The following is a 22,759-nucleotide window of genomic DNA, read 5'->3' as shown; positions in this document are numbered from 1 at the left end:
AACCTCCGAGTTAATCCTTTTATAAACGTCCATAAGTGCGTTCAAGATCAACGTTCCCATTGTTTTTGTGCTCAGTTCTTACAGTCACAGGAGTTCGAAATGTTATCAATAAAATTCACTCGATTTACCAAGCCATGAGCTATAGTGTTACAAACTCCTGTGTTTGAGTCGTGAATGACGAGAACATGTGCGCACAAGCGTGCTTGTTCTTAGATCACACTACTTGCAGTTCTTGCACCTCGAATCCGTTCTCGTGATTCGTACTCGGAGTTCGGAATCGGCAGGAATTTGTGCTCGTTCGAAGAATGGCGGTCTCGAACGCACTCCATGTGTTTGAAAGATCAGTCACGCAAACACTTAATCATGCAGGTAATCGACCATAAGTTCAAACATCTAAGAGACTCAGACAAATCTTGCTAAAATCTTAACCAATACAAGATTGATTTCCGGATTTTCACTAGTCCGTACGGACTAGTGCTATAGAGAGTTTACTAGTCCGACACGTTTTTCACTAGTCTTGGACTTACGGACATGAGGTAATTTCGAACCCTGCACATATGAAATATCATTATGATCAAGTGAACAGTTCTCAAGATATTGAGCGGACAACATGTGGTCTACCGACCGGCCGACCAACAAGTCCAAAGCAATATGCCCTTCTTCTTTGAAGGGGGGCATAAATATACAGTGTACTACACAGAAACCTTTGCTAAAGTCACATTAACCAGTTTTACCAATATGCTGCAAGCTTGACCTTAAAGATTGAAGCAATCTAAGATATCCCTTTGATAATAAAAATCAAATACATCAATATTTTAAGTATATTTATTAGGATTTTTATATTATAAAGTTACTTAATACAAGATGTAGAAAAAAATGACAAAATTCAATGCAGTTGGATTGCAATACTATATTTACCCTGAAATTTTTAATGTTGTTATAGGTAATTGATCCATCAATCTTTGTAGTTGATTTACTCGTGGAGCAAAATCTCTTTACATAAATGGTCCTCAGTTTATGTATCCAGTGTTTATCCACCTTTGGACAGTTTACTGTATCTTTGAACAGAGAGCAAAAAAATCGCAAAATGTAAAAGGGTGGGTGTGATAACAGCCCTAAAGTTAAGTCACATTAGAACAATGGAATTGTGCATTTTATTTCTTAAGCAAATTTCATTCAATAACCAATTTATCACAAACAGATTTGTGAGCTGTGACCTTGACTTTCAGATCTCAAAAGCAAAAAAACAAAACAAAACAAAAAAAACACCCATTAATCAGTGTTATTATCTGAAAATTATTACAAACTTAACTTTTGACCTTTACTGAATAAGGATCATTCATGTGAAATTATATCTCAGAATCTCCAATAGTATTCAATATATCATCTGGAAACCATTTGTTACATTGTGACCTGATGAGCTTGGACTTTTTACCAATAAAAACGATAGGGGCCACCCTTTAGTTATAGACACTGATCCAGGACAAAACAATTCTGTGTAACAAGTAACATATTGAGGGGGAAAATGTATTTAACAAATCTTATTTTCCCACTAAAAGGAAACCTGCTTTATTCACAAAACAACCTGAAAACAAAGCTGTAAAAAATAGAACTATTCATGACAAAATGATGTACCATTTTCATCACATTTTACAGATTTCGTTATACAATAAATTTCATGTGGGATGTTTACATCATTGCCATCATTTTAAGTTCAAACATCATTGTCATAGAAATATACATCATGAGCAATGAAATAAATGAATAACATCAATGTAATGTCACACATTGACAAATTCATGATCATGTATCGGTTTTACCTAAACCTATTTTTATAATAAACATCATAAAACAACCTAGGTTTATATATACAGTACATCCATTCTCTTGTAGACATTACATCTTTCCACACTAATAATGCCCTCTTGAGGAACTTTGACTCTGCTACAAGTCTTCAAGCTCTATTCTGTTTGGGAGACAGCTTATACATTTAGATTTCACTCCTGTAAGACCCCTTACTGTGCATTTGAAATACCCTCTGCTAAATCTCCGAGTTACACCACTTTTCCCAGTCTGCTGAACACCCCACTGCTTGAGGTAACTTCAGATTTCTGCCCTCCTCGTCCTTTTGTGATGCCTGCGGAAAACATTAAAAAACATTCTTTACACTCTGGACAAACAACAACTATACTGTCATAGTGTATCAATGTTGCATGTATTGCAATAATATTACTTTCAAAACAATGGCTGCAAAACTCAGTGTAGGCATATTGGAATTAACCCTACAGTGCAGCAGATTTATATCTAAAATTGAAAATAAATTAGACCCCACATTGTAATTCTTGCAAGTTTAAGAAAATGTTGATTAAATCTTGTGAGCAAACACACACATTGAGGTACACATAAACAGTTGGCTGGAAAAATACAATGCTCATGTTATCTGTGAAATCAAGATGTGTTTAGCAATTACGGCAAAGTTGACCTTCATTTATGACTTTAGGATATTCATGTTATCGTCATCTGTTGTGTAGGGCCATCCTCCTACTTTGCTAAGTATTAACCCCATCCCAGGAGACAGGACCCAAGTTTGAAACTATTCTATCATATGCCAACATCAAATCACTTAAATCTATTATGGTAAAGGCAAACAATATTTTCAGCCTCAATCTAGTTTCCTTGGAATGATAGATACTAAATTTTAATATTCTTTGTCTTCAGAAATTCCCCCTTCCATGCACAAGACCCCATTTGAAACCCATATACACAGCTATAAAACTAATCTAATTAAAATCAGAACTTTTCTGATCAATCTGATACTCTATACAGTATTTCCAACATAAAGTATCAGAGTGATTATAAATGATGCGATAATAATTAGATTGCTACAAGGCATACATGTACCTTATCATATGCCACCATCAAATCAAAGTTACAGAAGTACAGACCTGATTCAGTGGAAAGACATACAGACTGACCAATGCATCATGTCCACATTTCTATGTGGGCATATAAGATTGATAACCTTTATATTTATATCATGATAGTACATACTGCTATAAATTTAATTTGTACATATCCACAGTTTGCCATCACAGTTTGCCATTAATTCCCACTTAATGAAATGGTTAACAGCATTTTAATTTTGTTCATTTGTTTTCCCATTTGGTGCAGCCACACGCCAATCAACATACTGAACCATTCCTATTCCTGTGTTTAGTGTTACATTCCTGTGTTTAGTGTTACATTCCCGTGTTTAGTGGTACATTCCCGTGTTTAGTGGTACATTCCTGTGTTTAGTGCTACATTCCCGTGTTTAGTGGTACATTCCTGTGTTTAGTGTTTTAGTGTTACATTCCTGTGTTTAGTGGTACATTCCTGTGTTTAGTGTTACATTCCCGTGCTTAGTGTTACATTCCCGTGTTTAGTGTTACATTCCTGTGTTTAGTGCTACATTCCTGTGTTTAGTGTTACATTCCTGTGTTTAGTGGTACATTCCTGTGTTTAGTGTTTTAGTGTTACATTCCTGTGTTTAGTGGTACATTCCTGTGTTTAGTGTTACATTCCCGTGCTTAGTGTTACATTCCTGTGTTTAGTGTTACATTCCCGTGTTTAGTGCTACATTCCCGTGCTTAGTGTTACATTCCCGTGTTTAGTGCTACATTCCCGTGTTTAGTGGTACATTCCGGTGTTTAGTGTTACATTCCCGTGTTTAGTGTTACATTCCTGTGTTTAGTGCTACATTCCTGTGTTTAGTGTTACATTCCTGTGTTTAGTGTTTTAGTGTTACATTCCTGTGTTTAGTGGTATATTCCTGTGTTTAGTGTTACATTCCTGTGTTTAGTGGTATATTCCTGTGTTTAGTGTTACATTCCTGTGTTTAGTGTTTTAGTGTTACATTCCTGTGTTTAGTGGTACATTCCTGTGTTTAGTGTTACATTCCTGTGTTTAGTGTTTTAGTGTTACATTCCTGTGTTTAGTGTTACATTCCTGTGTTTAGTGCTACATTCCTGTGTTTAGTGTTTTAGTGTTACATTCCTGTGTTTAGTGTTACATTTCTGTGTTTAGTGTTTTAGTGTTACATTCCTGTGTTTAGTGTTACATTCCTGTGTTTAGTGGTACATTCCTGTGTTTAGTGTTACATTTCTGTGTTTAGTGTTTTAGTGTTACATTCCTGTGTTTAGTGTTACATTCCTGTGTTTAGTGCTACATTCCTGTGTTTAGTGTTTTAGTGGTACATTCCTGTGTTTAGTGTTACATTCCTGTGTTTAGTGTTTTAGTGTTACATTCCTGTGTTTAGTGGTACATTCCTGTGTTTAGTGTTACATTCCTGTGTTTAGTGTTTTAGTGTTACATTCCTGTGTTTAGTGCTACATTCCTGTGTTTAGTGTTTTAGTGTTACATTCCTGTGTTTAGTGGTACATTCCTGTGTTTAGTGCTACATTCCTGTGTTTAGTGTTTTAGTGTTACATTCCCGTGTTTAGTGTTACATTCCTGTGTTTAGTGTTACATTCCCGTGTTTAGTGTTACATTCCTGTGTTTAGTGTTACATTTCTGTGTTTTAGTGTTACATTCCTGTGTTTAGTGTTACATTTCTGTGTTTTAGTGTTACATTCCTGTGTTTAGTGTTACATTCCCGTGCTTAGTGTTACATTCCCGTGTTTAGTGTTACATTCCCGTGTTTAGTGTTACATTCCCGTGCTTAGTGTTACATTCCCGTGTTTAGTGTTACATTCCCGTGTTTAGTGTTACATTCCCGTGCTTAGTGTTACATTCCCGTGTTTAGTGTTTAGTGTTACATTCCTGTGTTTAGTGTTTAGTGTTACATTCCTGTGTTTAGTGTTTTAGTGTTACATTCCTGTGTTTAGTGTTACATTCCCGTGTTTAGTGTTACATTCCTGTGTTTAGTGTTTTAGTGTTACATTCCCGTGCTTAGTGTTACATTCCTGTGTTTAGTGTTACATTCCTGTGTTTAGTGTTACATTCCCGTGTTTAGTGTTACATTCCTGTGTTTAGTGTTACATTCCCGTGTTTAGTGTTACATTCCTGTGTTTAGTGTTTTAGTGTTACATTCCTGTGTTTAGTGTTACATTCCCGTGTTTAGTGTTACATTCCCGTGTTTAGTGGTACATTCCCGTGTTTAGTGTTACATTCCCGTGTTTAGTGTTACATTCCCGTGTTTAGTGGTACATTCCGGTGTTTAGTGTTACATTCCGGTGTTTAGTGCTACATTCCCGTGTTTAGTGCTACATTCCCGTGTTTAGTGTTACATTCCGGTGTTTAGTGCTACATTCCCGTGTTTAGTGGTACATTCCTGTGTTTAGTGTTTTAGTGTTACATTCCTGTGTTTAGTGTTACATTCCCGTGTTTAGTGCTACATTCCTGTGTTTAGTGTTACATTCCGGTGTTTAGTGCTACATTCCCGTGTTTAGTGCTACATTCCTGTGTTTAGTGGTACATTCCTGTGTTTAGTGTTTTAGTGCTACATTCCCGTGTTTAGTGCTACATTCCCGTGTTTAGTGCTACATTCCTGTGTTTAGTGTTACTTACCCGTTTTGACTTTGGGGGTATCCATGTCGTCAGTGGTGCTAGATACCACCGGAAGGCTGATCTTTTTTCCCAGCCTCTGTCTGATGCTCATACTTTCTGCAGCTTTGTCCATTGCTGCTGATGATGATGTTGGATTTGAATTCACTGCAAAAAAAACCCCAAAACACTGTTAAATCATTTTCATTGGGTTCTCTATTAATTTTAATTTTTTTTTTTATTTATTGGTGATAAAGACACATCTACAAATTGAAATCTTACATAACCAAAACAAACTGATCTGCAAAAAAAAAAGAAAACTATAAATCAAGGCCACACAAAAATGCTTATTTTTTTCCCTCACCATCCATTCTGTGACAAATTGACCTCACAAAAAATAACTGACTCTACTCTTAATGAACTTTGCATGCGAGTTACAAAAGTCAGTTTAATAGTAGAATATGACTGCATGAATACAACAAATATAGATGATATACATCTAGGTACACATAAGAATGTAAATAGCACGATACTATACAGCTCTACATTTTCTTATTTGGTACAAGTAATACAATTTGTACACCCATCAATGGTACATTCTATAAGGTATACATGTACATGTCCTAGTTTCCTATAAAATACAATAGTTTCAAACTAGACCTGTCCTTTCGGGACAAATACCCTCTGCGGGGCACACTATATACTGGATAAAACAGACTTCCTCAGATCAAACCAGAAGTTGTCTAATCATCTCGTATATTAATTTGTTGTCTAATCAAATGGTCATTTCGTATATTAATTTCTTTATTGAAAATGTTGCTTTAAAAAAAATCAATGAATCAATCAAATATCAAAATATATCCGGTTATGCTCAATATAAACACTATACCAATAAATAGGATTTTCAGAGAATTTCATTGTTTATTATCATTTCTCTTAATTTGGTACATGGTTTAAAAATTGCTTAAGTATGAACACCCCCCCCCCCCCTCCCCCTCTCCCCCCAACAGAAAATGGATATAAAAAATGGAAATATTCATACATTCACTATTCAAAATGTAAAGGTCAGGGCTTGAAATTAGTGAGAAATACTCGCAAAATGCGAGTACATTTGAGAAATAGTGAGTGAAAATAGTGGACACTCTAAAATCTTAGCGAGTGGTGATTTACAAACCATGATCGCATCGTATCCATTTTATAAGGTAATGTGCTATTCGCTTTTCTTAAACTTGCACTCAGAATCATTCAAACGCTTACATGAATGACCGATTTCAACAACCATTTCAATCCGGATTTTTCTTTTATGATTTTTTAAGAAACTCGGAGTCAAACAAATGTTTTAAAGGTCGGACATCACATTCTGATAAAAAATATAGATATGTGCAGCGAGTACGTTTACTTATAGGGATAATTAAATTGAATTCCAAGTATAAGGTTTTTGTTATTCATTTATCTAAAAAAAATCGGAGTCTATGTTTTACCAAGTCTTCCTGAAGTCGTTTTTATCAGAATGGAAAGTAGCATCGTTTGTTAATTAATAAATATTAATTAATCACTCGAACATGTCCTATCTACATTGATTTATTGTCATATTGAGGTCGGGTTGTAGTGATGACACAAGTGCACTGCTCATCGCGTAGACGATTATCAAAAAAGTTCATGGGACTCGTGATCGTGCTGCTTATAAACCATGAGTCCAGAATTTGCTTTGAAAAATCACTAGTGACAACACCGATGTGGCATGAAATTGGAAGACTTTGGATCTAGACCTGCGGTAAACAGGTTGTGGATTAGAGGTGCGATGGTCAAGAAACCTAAACATTGTACCATATGACTTATGTAACTTAGTGACTTGTCCAAACAATGCCTGTTGACCCACTAGATTCAGTAATGATGGGAGAAATCATTGATTTAAAAAAATAAACATATGAAAAAAGAGCACTGCTTCATCATTTTTATTTTGGCTTGTAGGTTTTCATCTTAGCCTGTTGATTTATACCCACAAGTTAAAATTAGCTTGTGTTATTTTACTTTAATATAAAATGCATGTAAAAGGTCTAATTCTGTTTGTGAAATATTCTCAAAAAATGGGTCAAAGACTCAATTGGCCGGGTTGCAATATTTAGAGTAAATAATTTGGGTAGGGATTTATTTGGTGGTAGTTATCTGTTGCCCCGCTCGACTTACTGCTAATAATGCAGTCACGGACAACGACATGTCTCTTACTGTTACCGTGAATAGTCACATTTCCACGTTTGAAAGATGTACACTCGGTCGTGGCGAAATAGGACAATGGATGTCTAGAAATTGTGGACGTTGCTGGCTTATTGGCCTCACAAATTCTGCAAAACATTTTGCCATCACGAAAATTTCCTCTGCCATTTCAGGACTGGGGTTCTTCCTTTACTTTGCATTTCTCTTTAGACATTGCTACGCCATCTTTTGATGCAGAACTTTCCCCGTGTGATTCTTGAATTTCTTTGTTACATGTACAAGGCTGAGGCTTCTGTTTTTTACTATTGATAAATCCAAAGTGCTCTAAACCTCGTTTTCCCGCCATCTTGATTGTTTTGACCGAGACTAAAAATATTTATTCAGACTTCCGATTCTAAAATTTTACTGGTTACCCAAATTTTCTTGACTCGCGAAAATGTGACTTAATTATAATCTCTAGTCGCAAAATTGATTTTCTGGTCGCAAATGCGACTGTTTTACTCGCAACTTGGAGCACTGCTGATATATGTAATATTAAGTAATAATAACTAAAATGAACAATAACTTCAGGTGCTTGAATTGTATATGATTATATGATAAAGAAACAGAATTTCTTTATTTATATTGCAAATTTACAACTCATGCCCAGAAAATTTGACATTCATATATAATTGAATTTTTCCTCAGAGGTAGTGCAACTAAATTTAACCACAAAAGATAATCTCATTTACCTTTTTCAAGTTGAACTCTATTTTTAGTAACAACTTTTTGCTGTAGCACCCATATTCGACAAAGGTCAGACTTCAAAAAACCTAGTGCATAACTTCAATATATATACTTACTTTCTGCAAAGTTTCAAGGTTGTACATAAAAAACTGTAGGAGGAGTTGATTTCACAAAATTTCCCCAACCGCCCGCCCGCCCGCCCGCCCGCACTTCACCATACTATAGACCGGATTTGCACTTCGTGCAACCCGGCCAAAAACAATATTCTTAAAACAAAATAAAAATTAGAATAACTTTTAAATACTTTAAATATTCTAATTTAAAATAAGAAATACATGAATACAGTCTAAGAACAATGTATTAACAACATTTATAATAAATCAAATCTCTTCAAGAATTTTTTAAGTTATCCTCTTTTTTTAGTATGACTAAGTCCAAAAGTAGAAAAAAACCTGTAAACTGAAGATAAATTGTTCAATCAATACGAAAATACTAGATACACATCATCATATGGTGAGTAATGAATGTACACATTTTCAGAAAAATCTGAGCACTAGTTTCTTAGAACATGCATGGACAAAATCACGTCTACAGACAGACGGACAGACAGATGAACATGGTGATTCCAATATACCCTCTCAAACTTCGTTTGCAGGGGGTATAAAAAAATTTTAAAGGTCTCGAGGACTTCAGAATCGACTCGCCCACGATTTCCAACAAGGAGTGGGTGTATACAGAACCGTCCTATAAGCTTTAATTCTGAATCTTTAAAGTATGGTAAAACATGCGAATTAGGCTTAACTAGATATCTATGGAAATACAACGTCACAAACTAGGAACACAACACATCGGTTAGAGGAATTTACCTACAAAAGCTTAAAAAATTGTGTGAACATAAAAGTTCAAGATCAAAGGTATCCATTGTACCCAGCACATCTACATGAGATGATCATTTATTGGTATATTAAAAGTCTACCACAAAAGACAAAACAGTAACAGCCCGGACACAATTTGTAGAAGGTATCAATACAAATTATTCTCAAATTCCAAGATGACTTCAAATATCTTGATCACCTCTTTCATTCTGTTTACATGAAGTATTTCCTCAAAAAAGTACCATGTGCATATGTAAATGATGTCAATTCGTTCATTGTTTATCTATTTAAACAAAGCAAATATAGAATTCGTTAATTCATTACAGATATATTTTCGTCAGAATTCTGTTAGAATACATGTAATAGATTTACATGTGGAATAACACTGCTGTTGTGGGGGTAAGGAACGATAACTCTGGGTAGAGATTGAACAATGAACATAACGTACTCATGCAGATTCACGTAGTCTCCAAACCAAATGATAAAGAAAATATCATTGCAATTAGGTAACACTGCTTTTAAATGCAAGAACACAATAACCAATACTTTGTTTAAACCAACCACTTTGATATGCACAATATTTCCCATATGTTGCTGAAATTTCAATTATTAGAGATTAGGAACTATTTGCATTATCTCGCATATGTATCAAAAAAGGTTTGTACTCAAAATCCGAAGTGCAGTGACGGTGATAACAAGGGTATTCTCACTTTCACGAGCCGACTCAAAAATGTTTGATTCTTTATAATATCAAATTTAGACATTTTTATATTAATATGTTCTAAGTTCAATGTGGATATCTATATATGAGTAGAACTTCCAAATTTGACTGTGAAAAACCAGAACATTACACACAAAACTGTGATATTTCCATGTAGTTTTTATTTCTTGTCCCCATCTGATGGAAGGCATGTAAGCATAGATCAGAAACTAAGGTTACCCACCTCTTGTTTTGGCCAGAAGCAGTTTTTTGGTTGTAACTGTTTTTTGCTGAATTTTACCGGCAGCACTTGTCACAGTTTTGTTGGATATGGTGATCTTCCCCAAAGATGCGTACTTCTTGTTGTTGGTGATAGTGATTTTAGTTTTTTTGACAGGAGAAGGGGATGACTTTAAGATGCCAGCATACTCCAGAGGAGGATCAGCAGAACTTGTGTCTAAGTCTATGGATGTTGAAGTGGCCGATCGTTTCAGTGCCGTCTTTCCACCGAGTCGATTGAATACGGAGGGCTGGTTAAAATAAAACATACATATGATCAAAGACTGCTTTCGATAAATGTCATCTAAAATTGAGACAAAGTGTCACATCCAAATAATTCTATCTTTATAAGTCTTTTGTAATACAATTTACTAAAAACTGTAGAAGAAGGATTCTTCCAATTTTAATCAATTTGAGTTTGATTTAAAAAATCAGACATAGATGTCCAAACAATTTTAGAATTAAAATTTGTGACTAAAACTTTTGGATGCTTTAAATCACAAAATTAACATGTCACTGGTTTGTATACATAAAAAGACTTTGTTTACATAACACTGAATTCAAGTTTAAATATTCCTGCCCTTATCCTTGCATTCAGAAGGTCCAGAATTTGGTTTTCAACATTGAATGAGTTATATCTTTATTTCTTAACATCAAAAATGAAAAATATTTTTTTTCCCAAAAATGTGAACTAGTCCCTTTAAAAAATATTTGTATGGGTCATAGCACAGAAATTGAGAAATATCATATTTTGCAAAGATTGCATATGACCAAATATTGTGTTATGACCAAGGTCATATAGCCTAGGTCAAGGTATCTAGTGAAATAAAAATATTTGAAATCGTTATGGAAATCAGAAATTTATGCTTGGCTCAAAAATTGCTTATAAGGAGATATTTAGTCTTAATCCAAAATTAAGGTCAAGGCCCAAGTCAAAAGTAAAAATAGAGTGTACTACATACTGGGGTATCTGTGCAAGATATAGAGTGTACTACATACTGGGGTATCTGTGTAAGATATAGAGTGTACTACATACTGGGGTATCTGTGTAAGATATAGAGTGTACTACATACTGGGGTATCTGTGTAAGATATAGAGTGTACTACATACTGGAATATCTGTGTAAGATATAGAGTGTACTACATACTGGGGTATCTGTGTAAGATATAGAGTGTACTACATACTGGGATATCTGTGTAAGATATAGAGTATACTACATACTGGAATATCTGTGTAAGATATAGAGTGTACTACATACTGGGATATCTGTGTAAGATATAGAGTATACTACATACTGGGATATCTGTGTAAGATATAGAGTGTACTACATACTGGGATATCTGTGTAAGATATAGAGTGTACTACATACTGGGGTATCTGTGTAAGATATAGAGTGTACTACATACTGGGATATCTGTGTAAGATATAGAGTGTACTACATACTGGGATATCTGTGTAAGATATAGAGTGTACTACATACTGGGATATCTGTGTAAGATATAGAGTGTACTACATACTGGGATATCTGTGTAAGATATAGAGTATACTACATACTGGGGTATCTGTGTAAGATATATAGTGTACTACATACTGGGATATCTGTGTAAGATATAGAGTGTACTACATACTGGGGTATCTGTGTAAGATAAAGAGTGTACTACATACTGGGATATCTGTGTAAGATATAGAGTGTACTACATACTGGGATATCTGTGTAAGATATAGAGTGTACTACATACTGGGATATCTGTGTAAGATATAGAGTGTACTACATACTGGGATATCTGTGTAAGATATAGAGTGTACTACATACTGGAATATCTGTGTAAGATATAGAGTGTACTACATACTGGAATATCTGTGTAAGATATAGAGTGTACTACATACTGGGATATCTGTGTAAGATATAGAGTGTACTACATACTGGGGTATCTGTGGAAGCTTTTGTACCGGATTCTTCACCAAGTCTGTCAAAGACATTAAACTTCCTTCTTTCTGATGAAATAAACATTAGCATTATATTTCTGTCAAAGACCTTAAAATTCCTTCTTCCTGATGAAATAAACATTAGCATTATATTTCTGCCAGTAAACAGTAAATTTTCAAAAAATGAAGCGAATGTAACATACTGGTTCTGGTATTGAACACATATACTATCATTATATTTTAATTTTCCAAGTCTCATGTGTTGTTGAATCAAACAATATACCCAAGAATTCACCGTAATTTGTATGGAAAATTTTTGCACTTGTGTTAGATATAAATATAGTTATATAGTAATTATACTATTAATAATTGTTGGCTTTCTACATAACACATCATTTACTTTTTTTTTTTAAAATTGCATAAATTTATTTCTCCTACTATTACTACATACATACTTGATATATAGTATATCTAAAATACAAGATCCGGTTTAGATGATGTCATGCCTGTAATGTGTCACTTTTTGTACCTGTTTGTTGTAAAATTTTCTGAGTTTTGGGGGTAGTACCAGCTGGCATGGTAATTTTATATCTTCCCTCATGTTCCGGTAAAACACGACGAGACTTTGGGACAGGAACTTCTTCTGCGGTTCGTTTATTAATCTTTACAACATTATTATTTGATTTTGGAGATTCTGGAATAAAGAAAATACTACATAAGTCATTAGTTTATTTGTTTGTGTTTCAATACATTAATTTAAGTTATTTCATAAAAATATAAGTTAAAAAAGAATAAGTAACAATCTTTGAAAAGAATTCAGAATTTGTAATTTGAAAGAAGTCTTTTCTCATATACATGTAGTAATATATTGTACACGTGTGTTTATTTAAAATAGCATGTGCTACTACAAGTATATTTTCAGTACTGCAACATATCACAGTATTATTACATGAACTGATATATCACTTTCCATTCAAAATAAAGAAGTTAAGAAACAGATAAGAATGAACAAGAGGCAATAGATCATCATCTTAACTGAGGCTGAAGAAGTTGTGCCAATGCAACATTTGAAAACACTATATAACATCACCAAAGTATTGAATTAGAAGATGTCAACATATTTGTATATCAGGATGCAACCATTTCAAAACAAGGAAGAGGAATGGAAGATATGAGAGGAACAGTTTCAAAGGCACGATCAGGACTCAAAAGGATATGAAACTCAAACATCATCAGTAAGAAAACAAAATTAAGGTGTTATACGACCTAGTTATACCAGTATCAATGTATGGATGTGAAACACGAAAAAATGAATTCAAGATGATTGACGTGCTCCACAATAACATTTTGAGGAGAATTCTTAAAATCAGATGGCAGGAAAAACTAAAAACAACCCTTAGGTATAGAAGGTGAAAGTCATTGGACACATCCTCAGAAAAGACCATAACATGATTGCATTATAGTTCTTTCTTGGACACCAAAAAGCAAAAGAAAAACAGGAGGACCAACAAAGAGGCCCATGGGCCCCATCGCTCTCCTGGGCTCATATTTAAAAAATTTTCCTATATATTCACATGTAAAACTTTGATCCCTATTGTGACCCCAACCTACTCTCGGGGGCCATGATTTTTTCAAAATTGAATCTGGACTAGGTCAGGAAGCTTTCATGTGAATGTAAACTTTTCTGGCCCTGTGATTTTTCAGAAGATTTTTAATGATTTTTCCTATATATTTGTATGTAAAAATTGATCCCCCATTGTCACCTCATCTTAACCCCAGGGACAATGATTTTAACAAACTTGAATCTGCACTATGCCAGGAAACTTTCATGTAAATTTCCATTTTCCTGGCCCAGTAGTTTTTAAGAAGAATATTTTTAAAGATTTTCCCTATATATTTGTATGCAAAACTTTGATCACCACTTGTGGCCCCATCCTAACCCCGGGGGCCATGATTTGAACAAACTTAAATTGGAAATATGTCAAAAAGCTTTCATGTAAATATCAGCTTTTCTGGCTCAGTGGTTATTGAGAAGAAGATTTTTAAAGATTTTTCCTTATATATTTGCATGTAAAACTTTGATCCCCTATTGTGGCCCTAACATACCCCCGGGGACCATGATTTTAACATACTTGATTCTGCACTATGTCAGGAAGCTTTCATGTAAATTTCAGCTTTTCTGGCTCAGTGGTTCTTGAGAAGAAGATTTTTAAATGACCCCACCCTATTTTTTCATTTTTGTGATTATCTCCCCTTTGAAAGGGACATGGCCCTTCATTTGAACAAACTTGAAAGCCCTTCACCCAAGGATGCTTTTGGCCAAGTTTGGTTGAAATTGGCCCAGTGGTTCTGGAGAAGAAGTCAAAAATGTAAAATGTTTACAGAAAGACAGACGGACAGACGACAAACAACAGGCGATCAGAAAGGCTCACTTGAGCTTTCAGCTCAGGTGAGCTAAAAACCACTGGAGAAGAACAGTGAAGGAGAGGGCAGAGAACAGATTCTTGGGATGCGGACAGAGATGGTTGAAGACGTTCTGTGGATGATTTACATGTACGTGAAGCAGATAAGTAACGAGTAATCATTTTTCTTTCTTTCTGATATTGTGCTGCAGACTAAAAACTTGTAAAACTTACAATCTCTGAAGATGGAATTGGAGATGTTTACCTGTTTGAGGTACTTCACCTAGTCGTGCTGATAGCTCCTTGGACAACTTAGGCACAATTGGCAGACTCATCGGGGCAGCATCTGGATCACTACCAAGGTAATGGTTGACTGTTCTGCTTGCAGCTACAGAGTAATTTGAATCGTGTCTTAAATATCATTCTATCTTCGTCATAACAAAGCTTTCTATAATATCCAGAATCAATACAGCAATAATATTATTTCTTTTTAACATGTCTGTACTTATGTACAAATACAACCACTAATCTGTAAAAGAATGTGTATTATTAATAAGAGTTCTCTCCCTTAAAAAACCAAAATGAAAACTAATTGTTGAAGTATAGTACATTTTCATGCTTTCATTGTAGTTTTAGTTAAATATAATGATCATTTTACATAAAAACCCATTTTAATTATTCATTACTTTCTTTGTACAATATTCAACTTATTTTATCTTTACACCTAATTACATGTATAAGAAAATGGTTTGAAAGGAAAATATACATACAACTGACAAATACTTAATTTATAAATGGAGAAAGTTGATCTGCATTAGACTAAAATTTATCCTGATTAAGACACACCAACCCTTGACAAGCAAAAGTCATATCACGAATGCAGTAGATGTTGCACTCATGATGCTATGCATGAAATTGATAAAGGAAGGGCTTATAACCAAAGAATCACCGTAGATAAACAAATAAAATCAAACAGACTTCAGTACAAAGTAAGAAAATTACCTGTTGACCTTTTAGGAACTGGTGAAGAAGTCCTGACCACTCCAGAACCCTTCAGAACTTTGTCACGTGCATTCTACAAGACACAAGAAAGTCATCATGATTATCTGTATCATCTAAGATATTCAATGTTTATTGTGTTTGTATCATCTAAAGTATTCAATGTTTATTGTGTCTGTATTATTTAAGGTATTCAATGTTTATTGTGTCTGTATTATTTAAGATATTCAATGTTTATTATGTCTGTATTATTTAAGGTATTCAATGTTTATTATGTCTGTATTATTTAAGATATTCAATGTTTATTATGTCTGTATTATTTAAGGTATTCAATGTTTATTGTGTCTGTATTATTTAAGGTATTCAATGTTTATTGTGTCTGTATTATTTAAGATATTCAATGTTTATTATGTCTGTATTATTTAAGGTATTCAATGTTTATTGTGTCTGTATTATTTAAGATATTCAATGTTTATTATGTCTGTATTATTTAAGATATTCAATGTTTATTGTGTCTGTATTATTTAAGGTATTCAATGTTTATTGTGTCTGTGTTATTTAAGGTATTCAATGTTTATTGTGTCTGTATTATTTAAGGTATTCAATGTTTATTGTGTCTGTATTATTTAAGGTATTCAATGTTTATTATGTCTGTATTATTTAAGGTATTCAATGTTTATTGTGTCTGTATCATCTAAGATATTCAATGTTTATTGTGTCTGTGTTATTTACGGTATTCAATGTTTACTGTGTTTGTATCATGGAAATACAAAAACAATAGAAGCATGTTTTCTTCTGTTTTATATACACCCCCACTTATAATGCTAACATACTAGACATCTAATTTGTTTCTTTTTTAAGTATGGGTCATATGTGCATCAGTGTTTTACTAAGAATGAAACATCAAAGTTTTATTACAGATAAAACACAGGTACTGTAAATATATCAGGGTACACATAAACATTTTTACAATGTATATTCAAAATTTTAAATTTGTTATAGTAATGATAAGCTTTATTTCATGTTGGCATGCTGTTTTTGTACTGTATATGATTTGTAATTATGAAATAAACTCTATTCTATTCTATGATATTCTATTCTTTCTTTTACGAATTAAAGAACCTCAAACCTGAATGATATACAGTAACATTTATAGAAAATTTGTGGATATTAGGATTAAGCAGAATATCTTTATTTAAAAAGGACTAGGCCTATAAGCATGGCAATAGAAATGGGACTTAAACCTTATTTTCTATTTTCACTTATGAGACCTTACAGATCTATACATTTTGTATCTAAGTAACATGCAATGATGCTTTCACTGTAGACTACGCATAGCCATGTCCCCTACCGCCACAAAAAAAAAGGTGAAGCACAAAAGTTCCATCACTCCTGTAAAATTTGTCAAAATGACAGTGCGTTATGATCAACTACATATGATGACTAACAATCATACAAAGTTTGAACAAAATCTGTAAGGTGGTCTCATAGGTGCCTGGGTCAAGGATATTGCACTATAACCTATATGTAAACAATGGAGGAAATATGAACCACGAATAAATAATATAAATATACACCATAGATCGGAGAGAAATTTTTCTTCATGTATATTTACATAATGATGTGGCCAAGCTTTCTTTCCTGCCCTTCATCCCCTCAAAGGGTCAGGGTCATTTACTAAAATTTGCAAAGTCGGTTACAGTTACATTACAGTCCTGAATTACTTCATATTTACCCAGTTTTAAATTTGCCAATTCAGAATAAGGGTAAAATTGGCAAAAATAAAACAGCAAAAATGTCCCTGTTTACACTATACCCCCTCTGATGCTATTACAAGGGGATGATAAGACAGAGTAATTAAAGAACAGAATAGAACTATCACAAATGCCCACATCAAAGAACTAAAGCACAAGCATGAATGCAAGCAACATATTCAAAAGTGTGCATATATATATATATATATATATATATATATATATATATATATATAAATAAAATATGTGAATTCTCAAAAGTAATTCCTTTAATAATGCCACAGCATTTGAATACAAAATACTGTTGTATATTTTAGTTTTACCTGTGAATGGACTTCCTTTGCATGCTTCAGGATCCCAATGACATCTCCCAGCACTGTGATTCCCATGTCTTTGAGGTATTCTTTTGTCAGATCCATCAACATGTCCTTCTGAATCCTGTTGTCTGTGAAGATGATGGCATAGCTGGTTGCATCTCCAGCTGGTATTCCACATTCTGTGAAAAACTTTATCCAAAAGGATGTGTCTGAAAATAAAATAAGTTGTTTTTTACATGAAATATCATAGACCTATTTTGAAAGTTCATATGAAATTCAGAATTATTTTTTAAATTAAAAATAATAATACTGAATTGCTCAAATATTTCTTCTCTAAATTCCTTTTAAACTTGGCAGTGGTGTCCTCTCTGATCTTCAGTAGTTATGATTTTGATTATGTAAAGTTACGAAAGTTCTGAATGGCTGCACAATGTCCATGCTTTTCATAGCATATGTTAATACATCTCAGACTCTGTGGGTCATTGTTAATAGCGACCAAAGCGACGCAAGCAAAGCTCGATTCAATGATCACACATTTGAGTCATGTGATTTACTCTTCATCAACTGAAAAATTATGAGCATTACCCATGGTGCTTCTGGAGAAATGATGATGTCACTGCGATATACTTCATTGACATTCCCATAGATCAAATAAATAAATCGTTTGGAAAGCACCACAAATGCTTTCAAATTTCAGACAAGTTTTCTCATACCTTCTGACATTTTGTTGGTTTTGATAATTGCTTGGTTAAAAAAAAATATACACTGCAGTAAATAAGACATCACAATGCACTGTTTACATTGACTTCATCATATTTCCCGCATTAAATAATCAGGCAGATTATATGCCTAAAATTGTGTTGCAAGACATTAACAAGGCATCAGACTTCTTAGATCTGTGCCATATACTCTGCATACCATGTGAATCTAAGAGGTATTCATTTTAATTAATGACTGTGACCATAAAATGTTAAAGGAAGTGAACATGAAAATGTGACAAAGGGTTTAGATTTGTCATTTTGATGTATATAATGAATTCTGAAAATCATTAAGATGTAGCTTTCTTCAGTATGTAGATATTTCATAAAGATTAACTAATCCTTGGGAGCTGCCATATTGAAAAAATCAATACCTCCCTGCTCTTAGCATCCACTAGAGGGTAGCACTGATGCTGACATCAGTAGGACACATTGTGTACTTTTTGGCACAGTGTAAGCATCAACGTTAAAATGTCATCAGCAGAAAGTGAATTAAATATGGGATATCAATTTGAACCTGATGTTACAGCTCTAGGAAGAAATTGTTTCTCAGAACAATACTTCTTCACCAGCAGTTGATTTTAATGAGAGGGGAATTTTCCTTCATTGGTGTGCTTGTGGAAATTGTAGCTATGTACATTCAAGGGGCGTGTATGTTGTCATGAGTTTGAAGATTTTGTGTCAGATTAAATAAATAGATCTACACAAAAAGTGCAGTTCTCTGAGTACACCCATATTTTAACACAGTGTGTCGAAGTCCTATTATAATTGATACGGCTTGCATTTATCCATGGATTTATGTATCCAGAGAGGAAGGGTCTTATAGGACTTGGATAACAACTTGTTCAACAAGTAAGAAAAACACGAAAATGAAAAATACCTTCTGTATTTACATGTACATGGCATTTGTGTGTAAACATTTCCAATTACATTGCAGACATCTTATCAAGATTTATGGCCTACAGACAGTTTATCAACTAGGTCAGATCGGTCAGCCTCTTGGGGGGAAAATCAGAGTAGTTTTACCCTCATTTGTTGTGACATAAATTAGGAAGCATTTCCTAAAGAGCACTGCAATTATGAAGGATTTCTTAAAACCTCAGGCTCTGATACAGATTCTAAATAAGTATTTTTTTAATGTAGATAAAAAATATTATTGTAAATTGCATCTCCAAAATTTATCTGTGGTCCATGTACATCAGTTATTATAAAATATACAAATTACATGCCTATATTGCAGTACTTTTATGACACATGCTTTTATAACTTATTAGCAATGGTATTTGATACTTTTGTTGAAGAAGTATTTACAACTTGGTTGTGAGAATACAGTGCTTCTGAGTAAGTTTAGAGTCAACAGCAAAGTGTCTCATCTATGTCAGAGCACAGATGCATGCTGGGAAATAATGGATGACCTCCATAAACCTTTAACTTGGAGTGTTTAATTGATCAAATCTCGTAATAGAAACAAGCAAATTAGATTTAGGCCACACTATTCAGTTTCAGGAGGTCTTTCAAGTTTATTATGCAACAAATATTTTTTTCATGTTCACTTCCTTTAATGGTATGTGTAGTGGATTTGTGAGGTACATGGTGGAAATATTGTGCATGGCATAGTAGAGTGGGAAGTGTTTCAAAGATCTGAGGTGACAAGTGGACAAAATACTGAAATCCAAAACCATATACTGATTATTGTCTTTTTTCCCCAAATTTCAAGGTATCACACAAGTAATTATTTTCACCATGAATGTATTACTATAAGAAGAAAAAAACACCCAATGAGGCATTTTCTAACACATTCTACCAGAAAACAAGTCAACCTTCAAATCCATGCGTTTTTCACATGTGTGTAAACAGCCTCAGTGCAACTCAGGAAGTAGCCTCAGCTACTAATATCAACTAGCTCCTTTGTAATGAATTGACCAGAGACCTGTATATGACTCTGAGGTGACTATTTCTACATATTTATACACAAAATTTCCAAACCAGGGGTACAAAAATTTAGAGAAAAGAAACAATGAAAATAAGAAAAATCGCAAATGAAAAAAAATATTCTTTTAAATATATGGAACTACACTAAGTTCATTTTGATTGAACAATATTACCGGTGTGAGGGTGCATAGAATCACCGAAATTACCGCTAATCACCGAAATTACCAAAGAAATTACCGAAATTACCAATGAAGGGGCCGAAATTACCTCAGTATATGTTCATCTATATACTATCTAGTCACACATCAAATTTCATGAAGATTAGTAATGATTTGAAGGAATTGTTTCCATAAAACCGATTATTGTGACGTGTGAATCTGAGTTAATTCCCTTTACCGATAGGTACTCAGTAAGCAAACTATGAATAGCCAGTAAGTTCCAAATGGCAATATAAAATTCAGGACAAATATTTTATTTTATCTATTTATCACACATTGAATAAATCAATACCATGAATACGATATATATAACATGAGAAATAACTCGTATAAATTTACGCTTCACATTAATCGGTTTAATGACCATAACTCCTTTAAATTGTTACCAATCTTCATGAAATTTGATGTGTGACTAGATAGTATATAGATAAACATACATTGAGGTAATTTCGGTCCCTTTATTGGTAATTTCGGTCATTTCTTTGGTAATTTCGGTGATTAGCGGTAATTTCGGTGATTCTATGTACCGCCGGTGGGATACTTTGTCTTCACGATGTCAGTCAGTCGGTGTGCCACCGTCGAAATACTAATTTAGCACTCAAGATACTCTGTATTTGGTACCAATAAATAACTTCTTGTTTGTACATAACATCTCTAAATCTGATAATGTACTTAATTTCTATTTTCAACAAACTTATCAATATTAAGAAATATTACCGGACGCCATCTTCTTTGGGCTGTATGCGAATAAACAGCTCGGTCATAATTATTTCGTTTAATTTCCAGTCAGTGAGCAAACATTTACCAAATGAATATTTATTGTAATTTATGTATTTTTTCTGAAATTATTATACTTTATATATAAATTGATTTCAATTTGTACAACCCTTTTAAAACACTTCTGACTCATTGAAAATATTATGACACATATGCATAAAAGGTAATGGGACGTTTCGACCCCATTTTGGGTCGAAGCGTCCCACTTATTTTTTTTATATATTACTAGGACGTTTCGACATCAAAGACATTTCGACCTTAGACGTTTCGACCCAATAAGATTTTTTTCCCATAACTGAGACCTTTCGACCTCAGAGGTTTCGACCCAATAAGATATTTTTTCCCATAACTGAGACATTTCGACCCTACAGTCGATTTTTTGTTTTAATTAATAATTGTGAAGTTTCTACCCTAAAGTCTTTTTTTTTTTTTTTTTTTACCAATTACTGGGTCTTTTTGTTTTTTTATTAGATAAAAAGATAACTGGGCCGTATTTGACTATGAAGATTTTTATGTTGGAGAATCAAATGTGTTTCAAAACCTTTGTAATCCACGATGAAAAAACATGCACATCATGCTAAGTTGGATTACCTTAAAGAATATAAATGCTCTTTTAGTCTTTTTAATTTACAAAACACATCAGTTATGATGCGACTTCCCTCATCGCGATCCTCAAATTAATATGTAATCCAAATAGAAAGAGTCAAAATAATTCAAATAAAAAAGCAGGAAATTCTGCAGTTCGTATTCACTTAAGGTTGGATGTCAAAATCCAAATTTGTATACATGAATATAATTTGGAACTGCATATTTTCCTGCTTTCTTATTTTTATATATATAATATTGATGATAATAATAATACAGCCACTTCGTAACTAAATCATTTTATTACCATCACAGCATTTTATTAACATTTCAAATTTAAGTTCATGAGAGATCATGCATGGATGAGTCACATTTACACTAGATGTGAAACCCTCCCCGTAAATGGATCCGCAGATCTCTTCATCCATGTAGCGAGTGGTGGCCCGTTGCACTTTTTGCTGCATCTTCACAGAAGATCGCCTTACATTGCGTTCCAGGTCTACTGCCGCGATCCTGGTTTTCACAACGTTGGCTTCGCGCATCAGCAGGGGCACAAGCTGGTACAATGGGAGGGCCAACTTAATGGCCTTTCCGTTCATGCAACGATGCCAACCTGAAAAAGGGAATTAGAAAATATATAAGAGAGGTTTAAAAACCTTTATATTAAACATTCATATTTTCGACTAAGGTATGTCGCTGCCGGGATTCAAGAACTCCGGCCTTTCGTCCCACATTCGAGCAAGATACAATCAATCAATATGATACGTGTATGTA

General features: G+C 33.8%; 1 protein-coding gene across 1 annotated transcript; it reads right to left on the bottom strand.

Annotated features, from left to right (window-relative positions):
- Positions 1–810: 810 nt before the first annotated feature.
- LOC125651831 (uncharacterized protein C19orf47-like) lies at positions 811–21,370 on the bottom strand. The gene is made up of 9 exons (XM_048880631.2): positions 21,341–21,370; positions 17,722–17,924; positions 15,648–15,720; positions 14,911–15,033; positions 12,773–12,937; positions 12,242–12,312; positions 10,283–10,568; positions 5,548–5,691; positions 811–2,137 (listed from the first exon to the last, which is right to left on the bottom strand). The coding sequence occupies exons 1-9, from the start codon at positions 21,348–21,350 to the stop codon at positions 2,055–2,057; spliced, it is 1,158 nt and encodes a 385-aa protein (XP_048736588.2). The 5' UTR covers positions 21,351–21,370; the 3' UTR covers positions 811–2,054.
- Between the last annotated feature and the right edge of the window lie 1,389 nt (positions 21,371–22,759).

The sequence above is a fragment of the Ostrea edulis genome, chromosome 5, assembly GCF_947568905.1.
Source record: "Ostrea edulis chromosome 5, xbOstEdul1.1, whole genome shotgun sequence".
Classification (NCBI taxonomy): Eukaryota; Metazoa; Mollusca; class Bivalvia; order Ostreida; family Ostreidae; genus Ostrea; species Ostrea edulis.
Note: the sequence above shows the minus strand (reverse complement) of the source record. Positions and strands in the feature narration are given on the sequence as shown.